General features: G+C 41.3%; 1 protein-coding gene across 4 annotated transcripts in view; it reads right to left on the bottom strand.

Moving 5' to 3' along the window:
• LOC135212973 (DDB1- and CUL4-associated factor 1-like) overlaps positions 1–12,342 on the bottom strand; it is a 287,714-nt gene that overhangs the window by 148,480 nt on the left and 126,892 nt on the right. For all 4 annotated transcript variants that reach the window (XM_064246733.1, XM_064246734.1, XM_064246731.1 and 1 more), the window contains one exon: positions 4,513–4,692. In XM_064246733.1, the coding sequence (XP_064102803.1) occupies positions 4,513–4,692 (180 nt within the window). The remainder of the gene's footprint in view (positions 1–4,512; positions 4,693–12,342) is intronic.

The raw sequence follows: 12,342 nt of genomic DNA, 5'->3' as shown, positions 1-12,342 counted from the left end.
TCTCCTCCTTTCTTCGGATCCCCAAAGTCCCAAGCTCTCCCCAGGTCAGTTACCAAACGAAAGACTTGTGTTCGCTTCCTCAAGGATTCTCAAAACCCACTAACTTTTATAGGGATTTAATTTTCATGAAGTTTGCGGGCAAAAAGAAGATTCGGAATATTGGACCCCTCAAGAACATTCTTCTTCTTGGAAATCCGATAAAACAAAGGGCTTCAAACTTTGGACGGCAGTATGATTGCTGCCTGTCAAAAAGTTAGCAACCTTCCTGAGAGAGTTCAGATTGTAGTTGGCATGGAATCAATAGACGGTTAAGTTCAGCTATATCCGTTCTTCAGAGATCCTTGTATTTGAAAAAGGTTTAGCAGCTAGCACGGAGTTACGACAAACAAGGTCAGCCTTGAAAAAGATATTTCCAATTTGGATTTTAAACCAATAGACTTGACGGAGGATCGATCCTACTTCCTCTCACTTTCTCGTCTATCCTAAGGCATGGTGCTAGACTTAGGCCTTCTGTTGCGGCCTACGTCAGTTTCATGGTTCTTAAACGACGTGTTCTAAAACTGGCTTTCTGAAACCCGAAATAATGACACATGCCTCGTTTATGATGCCCTCCTTACGGAAAACCCTATTTTATTGAAGAGCCTGGCTTATCAGGAGCAAGAATTTTCAGAAACTGGTTCGGCTTTGTTAATCCAAGCGATCCGGGATCATATTCAATTCCTTCCCACAAGGGGGAAGTTTCTACTTTCATCCTCCGGAACGTAGCTTTTTTATGGCAAAGAATGAAGATCCTTTTGATAGTGAGGTGGGAAACCTTGGAAAGTACTACCTACCTTCCTTCCACAAGATGTATCCCTTTGGTACCAGTTTCAATCCAACCTTACGAGCCTTTCCTATCCAGGACCTCCTCATCCTCATCGGGGTGGGCCCCTCTTTAAGAGGGAAAACAAAGGTGGAACACTTTATCCATTAAAGGCATCAGGCAACAAATCCTGTACTTTATTAAACAAGCCAATCCTGACTCTTTCCCAAATAAAGCACCATGCTGTCAAGAGCAGTAGCCACCTCAATTATTAGTTATTTCCCAAACGATTCCAACAAATGAACTTCGATGAGGTTTGAAAAACGGTATACCGGATGGGAAATCGCCGACAAGTGGTTGCAAAAACGTCATTTTACCTTGAAGTCCTTGGTGAAGTCTGAAAATTTTCAGCAGTAAGCAGCGGGAAACCATTAGTTTTTTCCCCTGACCCTCGTAGTTAATTTGTAGTAGGAAGGATTCATATCCTCCTTTTCTAACCTGCTTCCCCACCCAACAGTTCGTCTATTTCCTACCAGTGTTCATTTAACATTCAACCTTGTGCCCTTCAGCTGCTTTTATTTGAATGATGTAGTGGGTGCCCAATTAAATTTTGTGGCTAGGGAACCACTCACAGATGTGATTATGCATATTGATCTGCATGGATGTTACCCCCACCACAACCACCCTTATTTTTATGCTAAGGGGATACAAATCTCATTTATAATGGATTACGGGTTTTGGTATTAATTAAGTCATATACCTTATTCCTTATATAATTATCATTGTTGAAATTAATTTGTTCATTTGATTGTTTTTAATTGCTATTATAATTTTGATACATGCCTTTAACCACAGATTACCATTTTGTTACATGTAAGACCCAATTTACCTCTGTATAATATGTAAATTTACCTTATGTTAAGAAAACCATGTTTAGAATTAAGGGTAATTTAAGCATATTTTTTTAGTTTTGTAATCACTTGTGTATTTGTATCTTTTTTAGGCAATTATTATTCCTTTTTTATATTTACTTTATTTTTTATTTGAGACCTATTCTGATTTATTTTTTATTAATTTTGTTTACAATCTTGTGCTATTTTCTCTGGTAACGATTTGTCGCGCAGCGAACCACGATCTGGAGCCCCAGAAAAAGGGATTTTTTGACGTTAAGGAAAAATCCTCATTTCTGGGCGATTGGCGTCGTGTCGCCAGGAAATGTCCCACCCTACCCATCCCTTCGTCCCAAGATTTGTCCTGCTAACTTCAGGATGGCCACTATAGGCGCCAGGCCAGTCGGCAGCATGGGGATGGAGTCGTAGTAGTACGAGCTGCTTCACCTCTGTGGGTCGGCTCCCCTCTTGGAGGGATTTTGTACGTGGGGAAGATTTCTATTGGCATTTCGGCTCGTGGTAGTGTCTCACTCCCGCCTAGTGTTCATACCGACACCCTCCCTGGAGGGTGAGCGAGTCAGTTATACTGACCTTTTTCTTTATTTTATTTATTCTCTGGTATGTGTTAGTACATTTACCCTAGAAAATAATAGATTAAAGGATATTTCGCTGGTGCGACACGAGCCAATCTGCCCGCCCAGAAATAGATTTTTCCTTACGTCAAAAATTTTTTCCCTTTTTCGTCCCACTCTTAACTGACCCCTCTCTGTATGGATCCTGCACAGAACGTCAGCAGATGTCATGGAATGATGGTAGTGACGGCTGGGTGGGGAAGGTAATGGTTCTTGCATGATGTCACCACAGAACAATAACAGCTGGAGCAATCTGCACAAGACTTGAGAAGCAACTGTCAAGATGCGAGAGCTGTTCTATCACCAAGCTACCTCACTATAAATAAATAAGCGGTGGAAGAGGAAGAGTTGCTTTAAATAGGAAGAGTCACACAGTGACGAATATGAGGCGACTGAGGACAAAACAGAGTAAGAGGGGGAGGGTTATCGTCCACACAAAGGACAACGATACAGGGTGAGTAAATGATAACATAAGATGATAACACTGATGTTCAGCTCAGAAAATCCTGAAGTAAAGGTAATATGTCTGTAATCCCTAGATAACTCTACCATTTCACATACATCACTTTCACTCTCCAAATTGGATGATATGTGAGCTGGTACACACAAGCATTAAACTACCAAATAATTCTTTTGAAGAATGTGTCGAATTTGAACTGGAAGACAGTTGAGGTGACGAAGGGCACAGGCACAGACCTTTGTATTCCATGTTTGTGGAGATGACCAATAAACCCAGGGCTGTCCAGAAGGCAAGCTACTGACAGACACCAAGGGTCCAATACCTCCTTCTCTTGTAGGGGAACCAGAAAAGGTCAATGGTGGTGGTTTTTTTTTTTTTTTTTTTTTTTGTGGGGGGGCCCTAATATATAGTCAAATTTTTAACCATAATAAAAGAATATATCTCACCTATTATTTTTCTCCTGAACCACATAGGGAGCAAAAGAAGGCAGAGCAGAAGTGAGAGAGGAATTAACCTACGTTACCAGGAAATGGAGGAGGAGAATCAACACCGGAAGATAAAGGAAAAAGATGCTTATATGGCCTGCTCTGATGTCTTGTCTACAAAATCTATCGGTCGCTAACATCTTCCAATACTTCACAAAATTTTCATCCTCTCATCAGATTACTCATTATCTTAACAAAACAAAACCACACACGTAACTCAACAGGTAGGCTAACACACTTGACCATCATGCACAACTGAAACATTCATTTTCTGCAAACTCTTTCCTATACAGCCTAATGCTTTCACCTCTACTTGTTGTAGAGGACATAATGCAAAATCAGAAAACAGGCGCAACACTGTACGGGAGAAAATCAACCAGAAATAGTCAATGTTATTACTAACACCAATTCACACCAAATGCACAAGGACACGGCATGAAGAACTCTGATAAGAATGTAAACATTCCAATGCCAACTGGTGGGAAACAAGTGATTACGGAGACAGTCCTAGCAGGTTAGCCAAGCATTATTTTGTTTCATTTTGAATGCTGATCTCACCTAATGGCACAAAGATATAAGCAAACTTTAACAGTAGGTAAGATTCACTCTAAATAATCATATTTCAGGACAATTTTAAGGGTAATATGTTACGAGACTGGAAGATAATGAGTACAAAAGCAGTCCCTGCTTATTGGCGGGGGATCCATTACCGACAGTGACAATAACCGAAACTCGCTGCCAATAACCAGAGATTGGCGATAATAGCGCCGATTCCTGGTTATCGGTGGCTCTTCTGAAGCCGTATAGTATTTCTGATTTTTAACAGTGATTTTGTTAGGAAATGTTTTGGCAAACATAAGACGCAAACTCCAGTTCCAAAATCTGGAAAAATCCAAAAACCAAAACACAGCTGCCCTAAGGGTTTCAGGTAAGGGACTGTGAACCTGTAACATAGTTTTTCCTGTTTAACTAAGCTTATAAGTAATACACAGATGAGTATGTAAAACCTACTTATCAATAAATCAGTATATACTACTTCATGGAATGTAGAAGATTTTTGCCTTTTAAAAACAACTACATATAAATCAGTATTTTGATAAACTAATCTTCCATTTCAACTCACTAGACATCTTAAAATAAGGGAAAAAAAATCCAAGCAGTTCATGGCATCAAGCATAAAAATTGAATACATAAAAATATACCACATCCAAATATTTTATAACTGTCAAAAGATTTCACTCACCTGCAAAAGTTTTTGCATCCCACCCATCTTGACAAATTCTAGGCAAAATTTCTTGTGAAAGAGCAGTGAACCAAGGAACCTATGAGCCTCAAAGGAGAGTCTAGCATTTCCAGTTCTTCTAACATTAATGTAGTGGAAGATCAGTTCCAGCGCATTGTGTTCGTACACGTGCCCCAGTGACTGAAAAAGTGAAAAAAATTCATTCTAATAAACTCACCCAGATTTTCCTTGCCTCCAGTTTGCGATGATAATGATGATGCATACTTTTTATCACTGATAAAAGGGAAAAGAACAATATTCATTAATAACAGTTCATATCACATGTAAGATTTTATTTTTAGTAGGCAGTCCCTGGTTAATGGTGGACTCGATTAATGGCGATCTAGCTTTATGGGGCTTGTCTAGTGCCATAAAATCGGCGATTTATGGCGCAATAATGGGCCAAGTTTGGGTTATTGTTGCCATAAGGTGCCGATAATAGAGTTACGGTGCCGTAACATATTAACAGAGGGGCCATTAACCAAAACTTGGCACCATGAGCCCCATAAATCACCAAGTTTTGGTTAATGGCGGTTTTCGCTTATCAGCATCCTGCCGAGAATGTAACCCCCCCCCCCCCCCCCCCCCCCCCAATTAACCCGTGACTGCCTGTAATAGTAGTTATCTCCAGTACTATCAAGTGATCTGCTAATCTATTTTGGTTGCTTTCCTACTTTAAAAGCTTTCAGTGGTCACTGATAAGAATATGAGGAATACAGTTAAATCTTGTATAAAATTTCAAAATAAAAATAACAAAACTTTCATAATACAGGCAGTCCCTAAAGTTACAACGGGTTCGGCTTTATTATTTCCAGGGTTACGACGAATGTTCCAGGGTTACGATGCCTACAACGCCGGTCTGGCAAAAGAAATATGACACCAAAAATGCAAAATAATCAATATTTGAAGGTTTTTTTGATGAAGAAATGCAATAAGAATGCAGTTTACATAGTTTTTAATGCACCCAAAGCATTAAAAGTAAGGTTTTCTTAGGATTTTTGACGATGTTCCAGCTTACGACGATTTTCGGCTTACGACACGTTTCAAGAAAGGAACCCCCGTCATAACCCGGGGACTGCCTGTTGTAGCTCCTCCGTGCCGCAGGTGGAATGGTTTCCGGATCTGCTGTTTTTGTAGTAGGAGGTGCCGAGGTAGATTCCCCCGTGGAAAGCATCTTCTTTGTCAGCATCATGTAGAAAGATTCCACCAGTCAGTGGAATACCTGTCTCTTCACAGTTGGAGGCTATCAAGTATCTACTCTAAGCCCAAGGCTTTTCTCAGAAGACAGTAGGACACATATCCAGTAATCTCAGGAAATCTACCTCTGCCGTTTACCAAGGTAAATGGGCGATCTACTGTAATTGGTGTCGCAAATGGGGTTTTTCTCCACTCAGAACTTCTATTCAGTGCATGGCAGACTTTTTGGTTTTCCTCAGGAATGAGAGAGGCTTGTCTGTTTCCGCCATTAGAGGCTACAGAGCGGCCCTGAGTTTAGTGTTACGTCTTAGAGGTGTCAACATCTCCTCATCCTGGGAACTCTACTTGCTGTTAAAAGGGTTTGAGCAATCATGTTCTCCAAGAGAGCTTAACCCTCTTTCGCTGAAGCCCTAAAAATCAGAACCTCTCCCGTATGCCGGGGCCGATTTGGAGTGAGTGCGGAAGAGGAAAAAATAATTTTTTCAAAAAATCACAGCGCGCTTAGTTTTCAAGATTAAGAGTTCATTTTTGGCTCCTTTTTTTGTCATTGCCTGAAGTTTAGTATGCAACCATCAGAAATGAAAAATAATATCATTATCATATGTAAATAATGCGATATATGGTAGCGAACAAAAAAAATTCATACATAATTGTATTCAAATCACGCTGTGCAAAAAACGGTCAAAGCTAACGAGTTACTTTTTTTTAGTTGTATTGTACACTAAATTGCAATCATTTTGATATATAATACATTGTAAAACAATAAAAGCAACACCGGAAAAATATTATCACAAAATGATGTACGAATTCGTAACGCGCGGACGTAAAAAAATGTTTTTTTCAAAAATTCACCGTAAATCTAAATATTGTTCTAGAGACTTCCAATTTGTTGCAAAAAGAAGACAAATGATTGAACATTACAATACTGTAAGAGTTTCAGAATAGAATTACTGATTTCGACCATTTCGAACGAGTTAAAGTTGACCAAATGTCGAAATTTTTATATATATTTTATTTATATGCACATATTTCGGAGATGGGAAAAGCTACAACCTTCAATTATTTTTTATTGTATTCTTCATGAATTTGCGCACATTTTGATATATGAAACTCTATAAAAAGGCTAAAATGAAAAGGAGCAAATATTAGGATAATGCGATGTACGCATTTCGGAGATTTGCGGCCGCGAATCGGCGCGTGGAGGCAAGTTAAATATATTTTTCAAAAATTCACCATAAATCACAAAATTGTTCTAGAGACTTCAAAATTTGTTTCAAAATGAAGATAAATGACTGAATATTACTAGGCCGTAACAGTTTTAGCTTACAATTGCGTTTTTCAAACTATTTCGGTGAGAGTCAAATTTGACCGAACGTGGTTTTTTTTCTATTTATCGTGATTTATATGCAAAATATTTCGAAAAAAAAAAAAAAAAAAAAAAAAAAAAAAAAAAAAGAAAAAAAAGAAAAGCTACAACCTTCAATCATTTTTAGATGTATTCTACATGAAATTGCACACATTTTCATATATAAAACTTTATGTAACAGCTAATTTTAATTGGTGCAAACATTTCGACAATCGCACAAAAAAAATTCTGATTTTTTCAGAAGAGTTACCGCGCGGACGTAAGGAAAAAGTTTTTTTTTTTTCATAAATTCACTATAAATCGAAATATTGTGCTAGAGACTTCCAAGTCGTTGCAAAATGAAGGTAAATGATTGAATATTACTAGAATATAAGAGTTTTAGCTTACAATTGCGTTTTTTGACCATTTCGGTAGAGTCAAAGTTGACCGAAAGTTGAAATTTTTGCACTTAACGATATTTATATGAAAATATTTCAAAACTGATAATAGCTACAACCATGGGTTGTTTTTAGTTGTATTGTGCATGAAATTGCGCACATTTCCATATATAAAAACTTTATGTAACGGCAAATTTAAAATGGTGCAAACATTAGGAAAATCGCACGAAAAAATTTATCGGAAGAGTTACCGCGCGAATGTAAGGAAAAAGTTTTTTCATAAATTCACCATAAATCGAAATATTGTGCTAGAGACGTCTAATTTGTTGCAAAATGAAGGCAAATGATTGAATATTACTATAATATAAGAGTTTTAGCTTACAATTGTGTTTCTCGACCATTTCGGTAGAGTCAAAATTGACCGAAGGTTGAAATTTTTGCACTTATCGTTATTTATATGAAAATATTTCAAAACTGATAAAAGCTACAATCATGAGTATTTTTTTTTTATTTTACATGAAATTGTGCACATTTTCATATATAATACTTCATGTAAAGGATAATTTAAATTTAAAATGGTGCAAAAATTATGTCAGAGTGACGAAATAATTTTTGAGATGTGTCACTGATATTTTTTAGTGCGATAAGAAAGAAATTTGCGCTTGCCCGCCTGAGTAGCAATTGTAAACAAAACAACACCTTGATCCGTGAACTCCCAGCATCCCCCAAGGCGCGTGATTCAAAATTTTTTGGCTGGTAGGCCTATAAGTATTTTTCTGCGAATTTTCAAAAAAACTTTTTTGAGTCGACGTATGATACGTCCATTCGGCATACGGGAGACATTTTGACTCGACGTTCAATATGATATTGTTAGTATACAATAAAGTTTTGTACATACTTAACTGGCAGATATATACTTAGCTTATGTCTGACGTCACGACAGAAAATTCAAAACTCGCGGCACACGCTACAGGTAGGTCAGGTGATCTACCTTACCCGCCGCTGGGTGACGGGTTTAAGAACCAGTCCCCCTTTCTTGTCAGATTTTTTCTTCCACCTGTCTCCTGAGGGGAGGCTGGGCGGGCCATCAATCGTATATATCTGCCAGGTAAGTATGTACAAAACTTTATTGTATACTAACAATATCATTTTTGTACATGAACTTCCCTGCCAGATATATACTTAGCTGACTGACACCCTTGGTGGAGGGAAAGAGACACATACTCACCTAGAAAGTGGGGACAACACATGTTAAAGGAATAAAATATATACCCTTGGTTCTTACCTGATTTAGGCAGAAGACTTCATAGTTACTGTCTATTAGTCTGCGTTGCCTTAAGAGTTTCAGCGAGGGCGTGACCTATAGCTGAAGAACTCTTTGGGTCTACCAATGGGAACTGAGTCCACTTACTTGGCAGAATCCAAACAGGGTCTGGTCAATGGGGATCAACCCGCTTACGTGACAGAGCCTATCACTACCAACCGCAAGGAGCCTCAAGCACAACCGATCACCTAACCAAATACAAATATTAGTATACGAAAGAAGGAGCTGCCTCCTGCAACCTCCTACGTACAACCAAAAACTCAATATCAAAAAACTAACAGGAAAAAAAAAAAAAAGATTAAAAAAAGGATGTGTTTCAGCTCCCTGCCCCAGCACTGAATCCGCCGATATGTAAGGGCCTAGCCCAAAACACTTTTCATACGTAATCGATACATCTTTTAGGTAGTGATTGGAGAAGACTGATTCACACCTCCAAAAAGTGGCCTTCATGAGGTTTTGCAATGACATATTCTTCTTGAAAGCCAAAGACGTCGCGATGGCCCTTACTTCGTGCGCCTTGACTTTCAGAAGACTAAACTGTTGCTGATTGCACAATGTGTGGGCTTCTCTAATAACATTCCTGATAAAGAATGAGAAGGCATTTTTAGATAAGGGCCTACTGGGGTCCCTTACTGAGCACCAGAGATTGCTCTCATTAGCACCAAGTCTTCTCTTCCTCTGAAGATAAAATTTCAGGCTTCTCACCGGGCAAAGAGATCTCTCCTCTTCTGTCCCAACTAAGGAGGATAAGCTTTTAATTTCAAAGCTCCTGGGCCACGGTGAAGAAGGGTTTTCATTCTTGGCTTTGAAAGCCGGAAGAAAAGAGCAAACCGCGGAGCCTCCTTGGAAACCTACCTCACCTTCTAGAGCCTGCAGCTTGCTGACTCTCTTCGCTGAAGCCAACGCACAGAGAAAAAGTCTTCATCGAGAGGTCTCTGAACGAAGCTGTATGGGGAGGTTCGAATCTTGAGGACCTCAGGAAGAGCAGCACGACGTCTAGATTCCAGCTAGGAACTAAGCAAGAGGTTCTTTTAACCGTCTCAAATGATTTGATTAAGTCATGGAGGTCCTTATCTTTGGATATGTTTAATCCTCTGTGACGAAAAACTGAGGAAAGCGTGCTCCTGTAGCCCTTGATGGTGGAGACTACTAACCCGCATTTTTCCCTCAGGAAGATAAGGAAATCTGCTATCTGAGTCACAGAGGTACTGGAGGAGGAAACTTTATAAGTCCTGCACCAACGTCGAAAAACATCCCACTTCGACTGGTAGACTCTAGAGGTGGAAGGTCTACGTGCATTGGCAATAGCCCTTGCAGACTTTGCCGAAAAACCCTTAGCTCTGACGAGACTCTTGATAGTCTGAATCCAGTCAGACTGAGAGCGGGGAGGGTCTTGTGAAACCTGTCAAAGTGGGGCTGTTTGAGCAGATCGACTCTTAGTGGTAGGGATCTTGGAACATCCACCAGCCATTCCAGTACCTCTGTGAAACCAGTCGTGGGCGGGCCAGAACGGTGCTATCAAAGTCATCCTTGCTCCCTCTGAAGCTGCGAACTTCCTGAGCGTTTCCCCTAGAATCTTGAAAGGCGGGAACGCGTAAAGATCCAGGTTTTTCCAATCCATCAGGAATGCATCTATTGCCACTGCTCTTGGGTCCGCAATAGGGGAGCAGTATAGATCTATCCTCGCATTCCTGGAGGTCGCAAAGAGATCGAGATGGGGCCTGCCCCACGTCCTCCACAGCTCCTGGCATACGTCCGAGTGCAGTCAACTCTGAGGGAAGGACTTGATTCGTTCTGCTTAGCAGATCCGCTCTGACATTTCTTTCTCCCTGTACGAACCTGGTGAGAAAACTTATCTTCCTTTCCTCCGACCACAGGAGGAGCGATCTCGCTGTCTCGTACAGGGAGAAAGAGTGAGTCCCCCCCTGTTTCCGGAATGTAAGCCAGGGCTGTGGTGTTGTCAGAGTTGATCTGAACTGACTTTCCCTTTACGGGGGAGGGGTTCGAAGGTTTTGAGAGCGAACCAAATCGCTGTTTAGCTCTTTCCTGTTGATGTGCCAGGACACCTGATCCCCCATCCAGGTGCCTGACACTTCTCTCGACCCGAGTAGCTAACCCCAACCTATGTCCGATGCGTCTGCATATAACACTAGGCTGGGGTTCCGAACCTGCAAGGAAAGGCCTTCCTTGAACAGGAGAGGGTCTAGCCACCAACGGAGATCCTCCTTTATCACTTGCGAAATCTTGAACGCAAAGTCTAGACCTTGAGATCTTCGTTCCAGTTTCCTCGTCAGGAAGAACTGTAGGGTCTGAGGTGCAACCTCCCTAGAGAAACGAATTGCTCCAGCGAGGAGAGTGTCCCCAACCACGACATCATCCACTCCCTCGCTGTGCATACATCTCTCTAGAAAGGGTTGCGACCTTCTCCGAACATCGGGTTATCCTCTCTGGGGAAGGATACGCCCGAAAAAACCAGAGAAGCCATCAGAATCCCCAGATAGATACGATCTTGACTGGGATTAGCTGTGACTTCTCGAAATTCACTAGCAAACCCAGAGAAGCTGCTATATTCAACGTTAATCGTAAGTCCTCCAGACATTTCTCCTTGGACTTGCCCTGATTAGCCAATCGTCCGAGTAGATGGGAAATCCCTCACTCCCTCAAGATGAAGCCACTGAGCAAACGTTCTTCATCAGCCCTGTGAAGACTTGGGGGGCTGTGGAAAGGCCGAAGCATAGGGCCCTGAACTGAAAAACGTTCCCTCCCCACATGAATCTTAGAAATTTGCGTGACGAAGGATGGACCGGCACATGGAAGTAAGCGTCCTGAAGGTCCAGTGACACCATCCAGTCCCCGGGACGAAGAGCTGCTAAGACTGATGAAGTCGTCTCCATAGCGAACTTCCTCTTCTTCACAAAGACGTTCAGGGCGCTTACGTCCAGAACCGGCCTCCATCCTCTTGAGTCTTGGGAACTAGGAACAGACGGTTGTAGAAACCCACGGGAAAGAGGGTCCTGTACCATCTCTATTGCCTCTTTCTCCAACATCAGCTCTACTGCTAGAGCGAGGGCTTGATTCATGAGTGGGTTCTTTGTATTTGGCCACCAGCTCCCTGGTGTGGTGGTGTCAAAGGTGGTCTCGGGATAAAGGGAATGAGGTATCCCCTCTTGATGATAGCGAGGGACCAGTTGTCCGCCCCCTTTCGTGCCCAGACGTCTGCAAAGTTCAGAAGTCTGGCACCCACAGTTGTCTGGAGGACACGTGAGCTATTTCTTGGCCCTAATAGACCGAGAGAAGGTCCTTCCCTCTTTCTAGGTGGTCTCGATCCTCTGCAGGAAGAAGAGCAGGACGAAGGGCCTCCTCGAAAGGGCTCTTGCCTACTCCGAGTTTCCTTCTTCGTTTTCTGTTGGAACGAAGGTTTCGGGATTCTAGCTGAGCGAGCCAGCATATCCTGCGTCGCTTTTGCTGACAACGAGCTGGAGATGTCATTAATTATTTTCTTCAGGAAGAGTTGCGGAGAAAGCTGA

Source organism: Macrobrachium nipponense, chromosome 42 (genome assembly GCF_015104395.2).
Source record: "Macrobrachium nipponense isolate FS-2020 chromosome 42, ASM1510439v2, whole genome shotgun sequence".
In the NCBI taxonomy this organism is placed as follows: Eukaryota; Metazoa; Arthropoda; class Malacostraca; order Decapoda; family Palaemonidae; genus Macrobrachium; species Macrobrachium nipponense.
The sequence above is the reverse complement of the archived record's forward strand: the minus strand, read 5'-3'. Positions and strand labels throughout refer to the sequence as shown.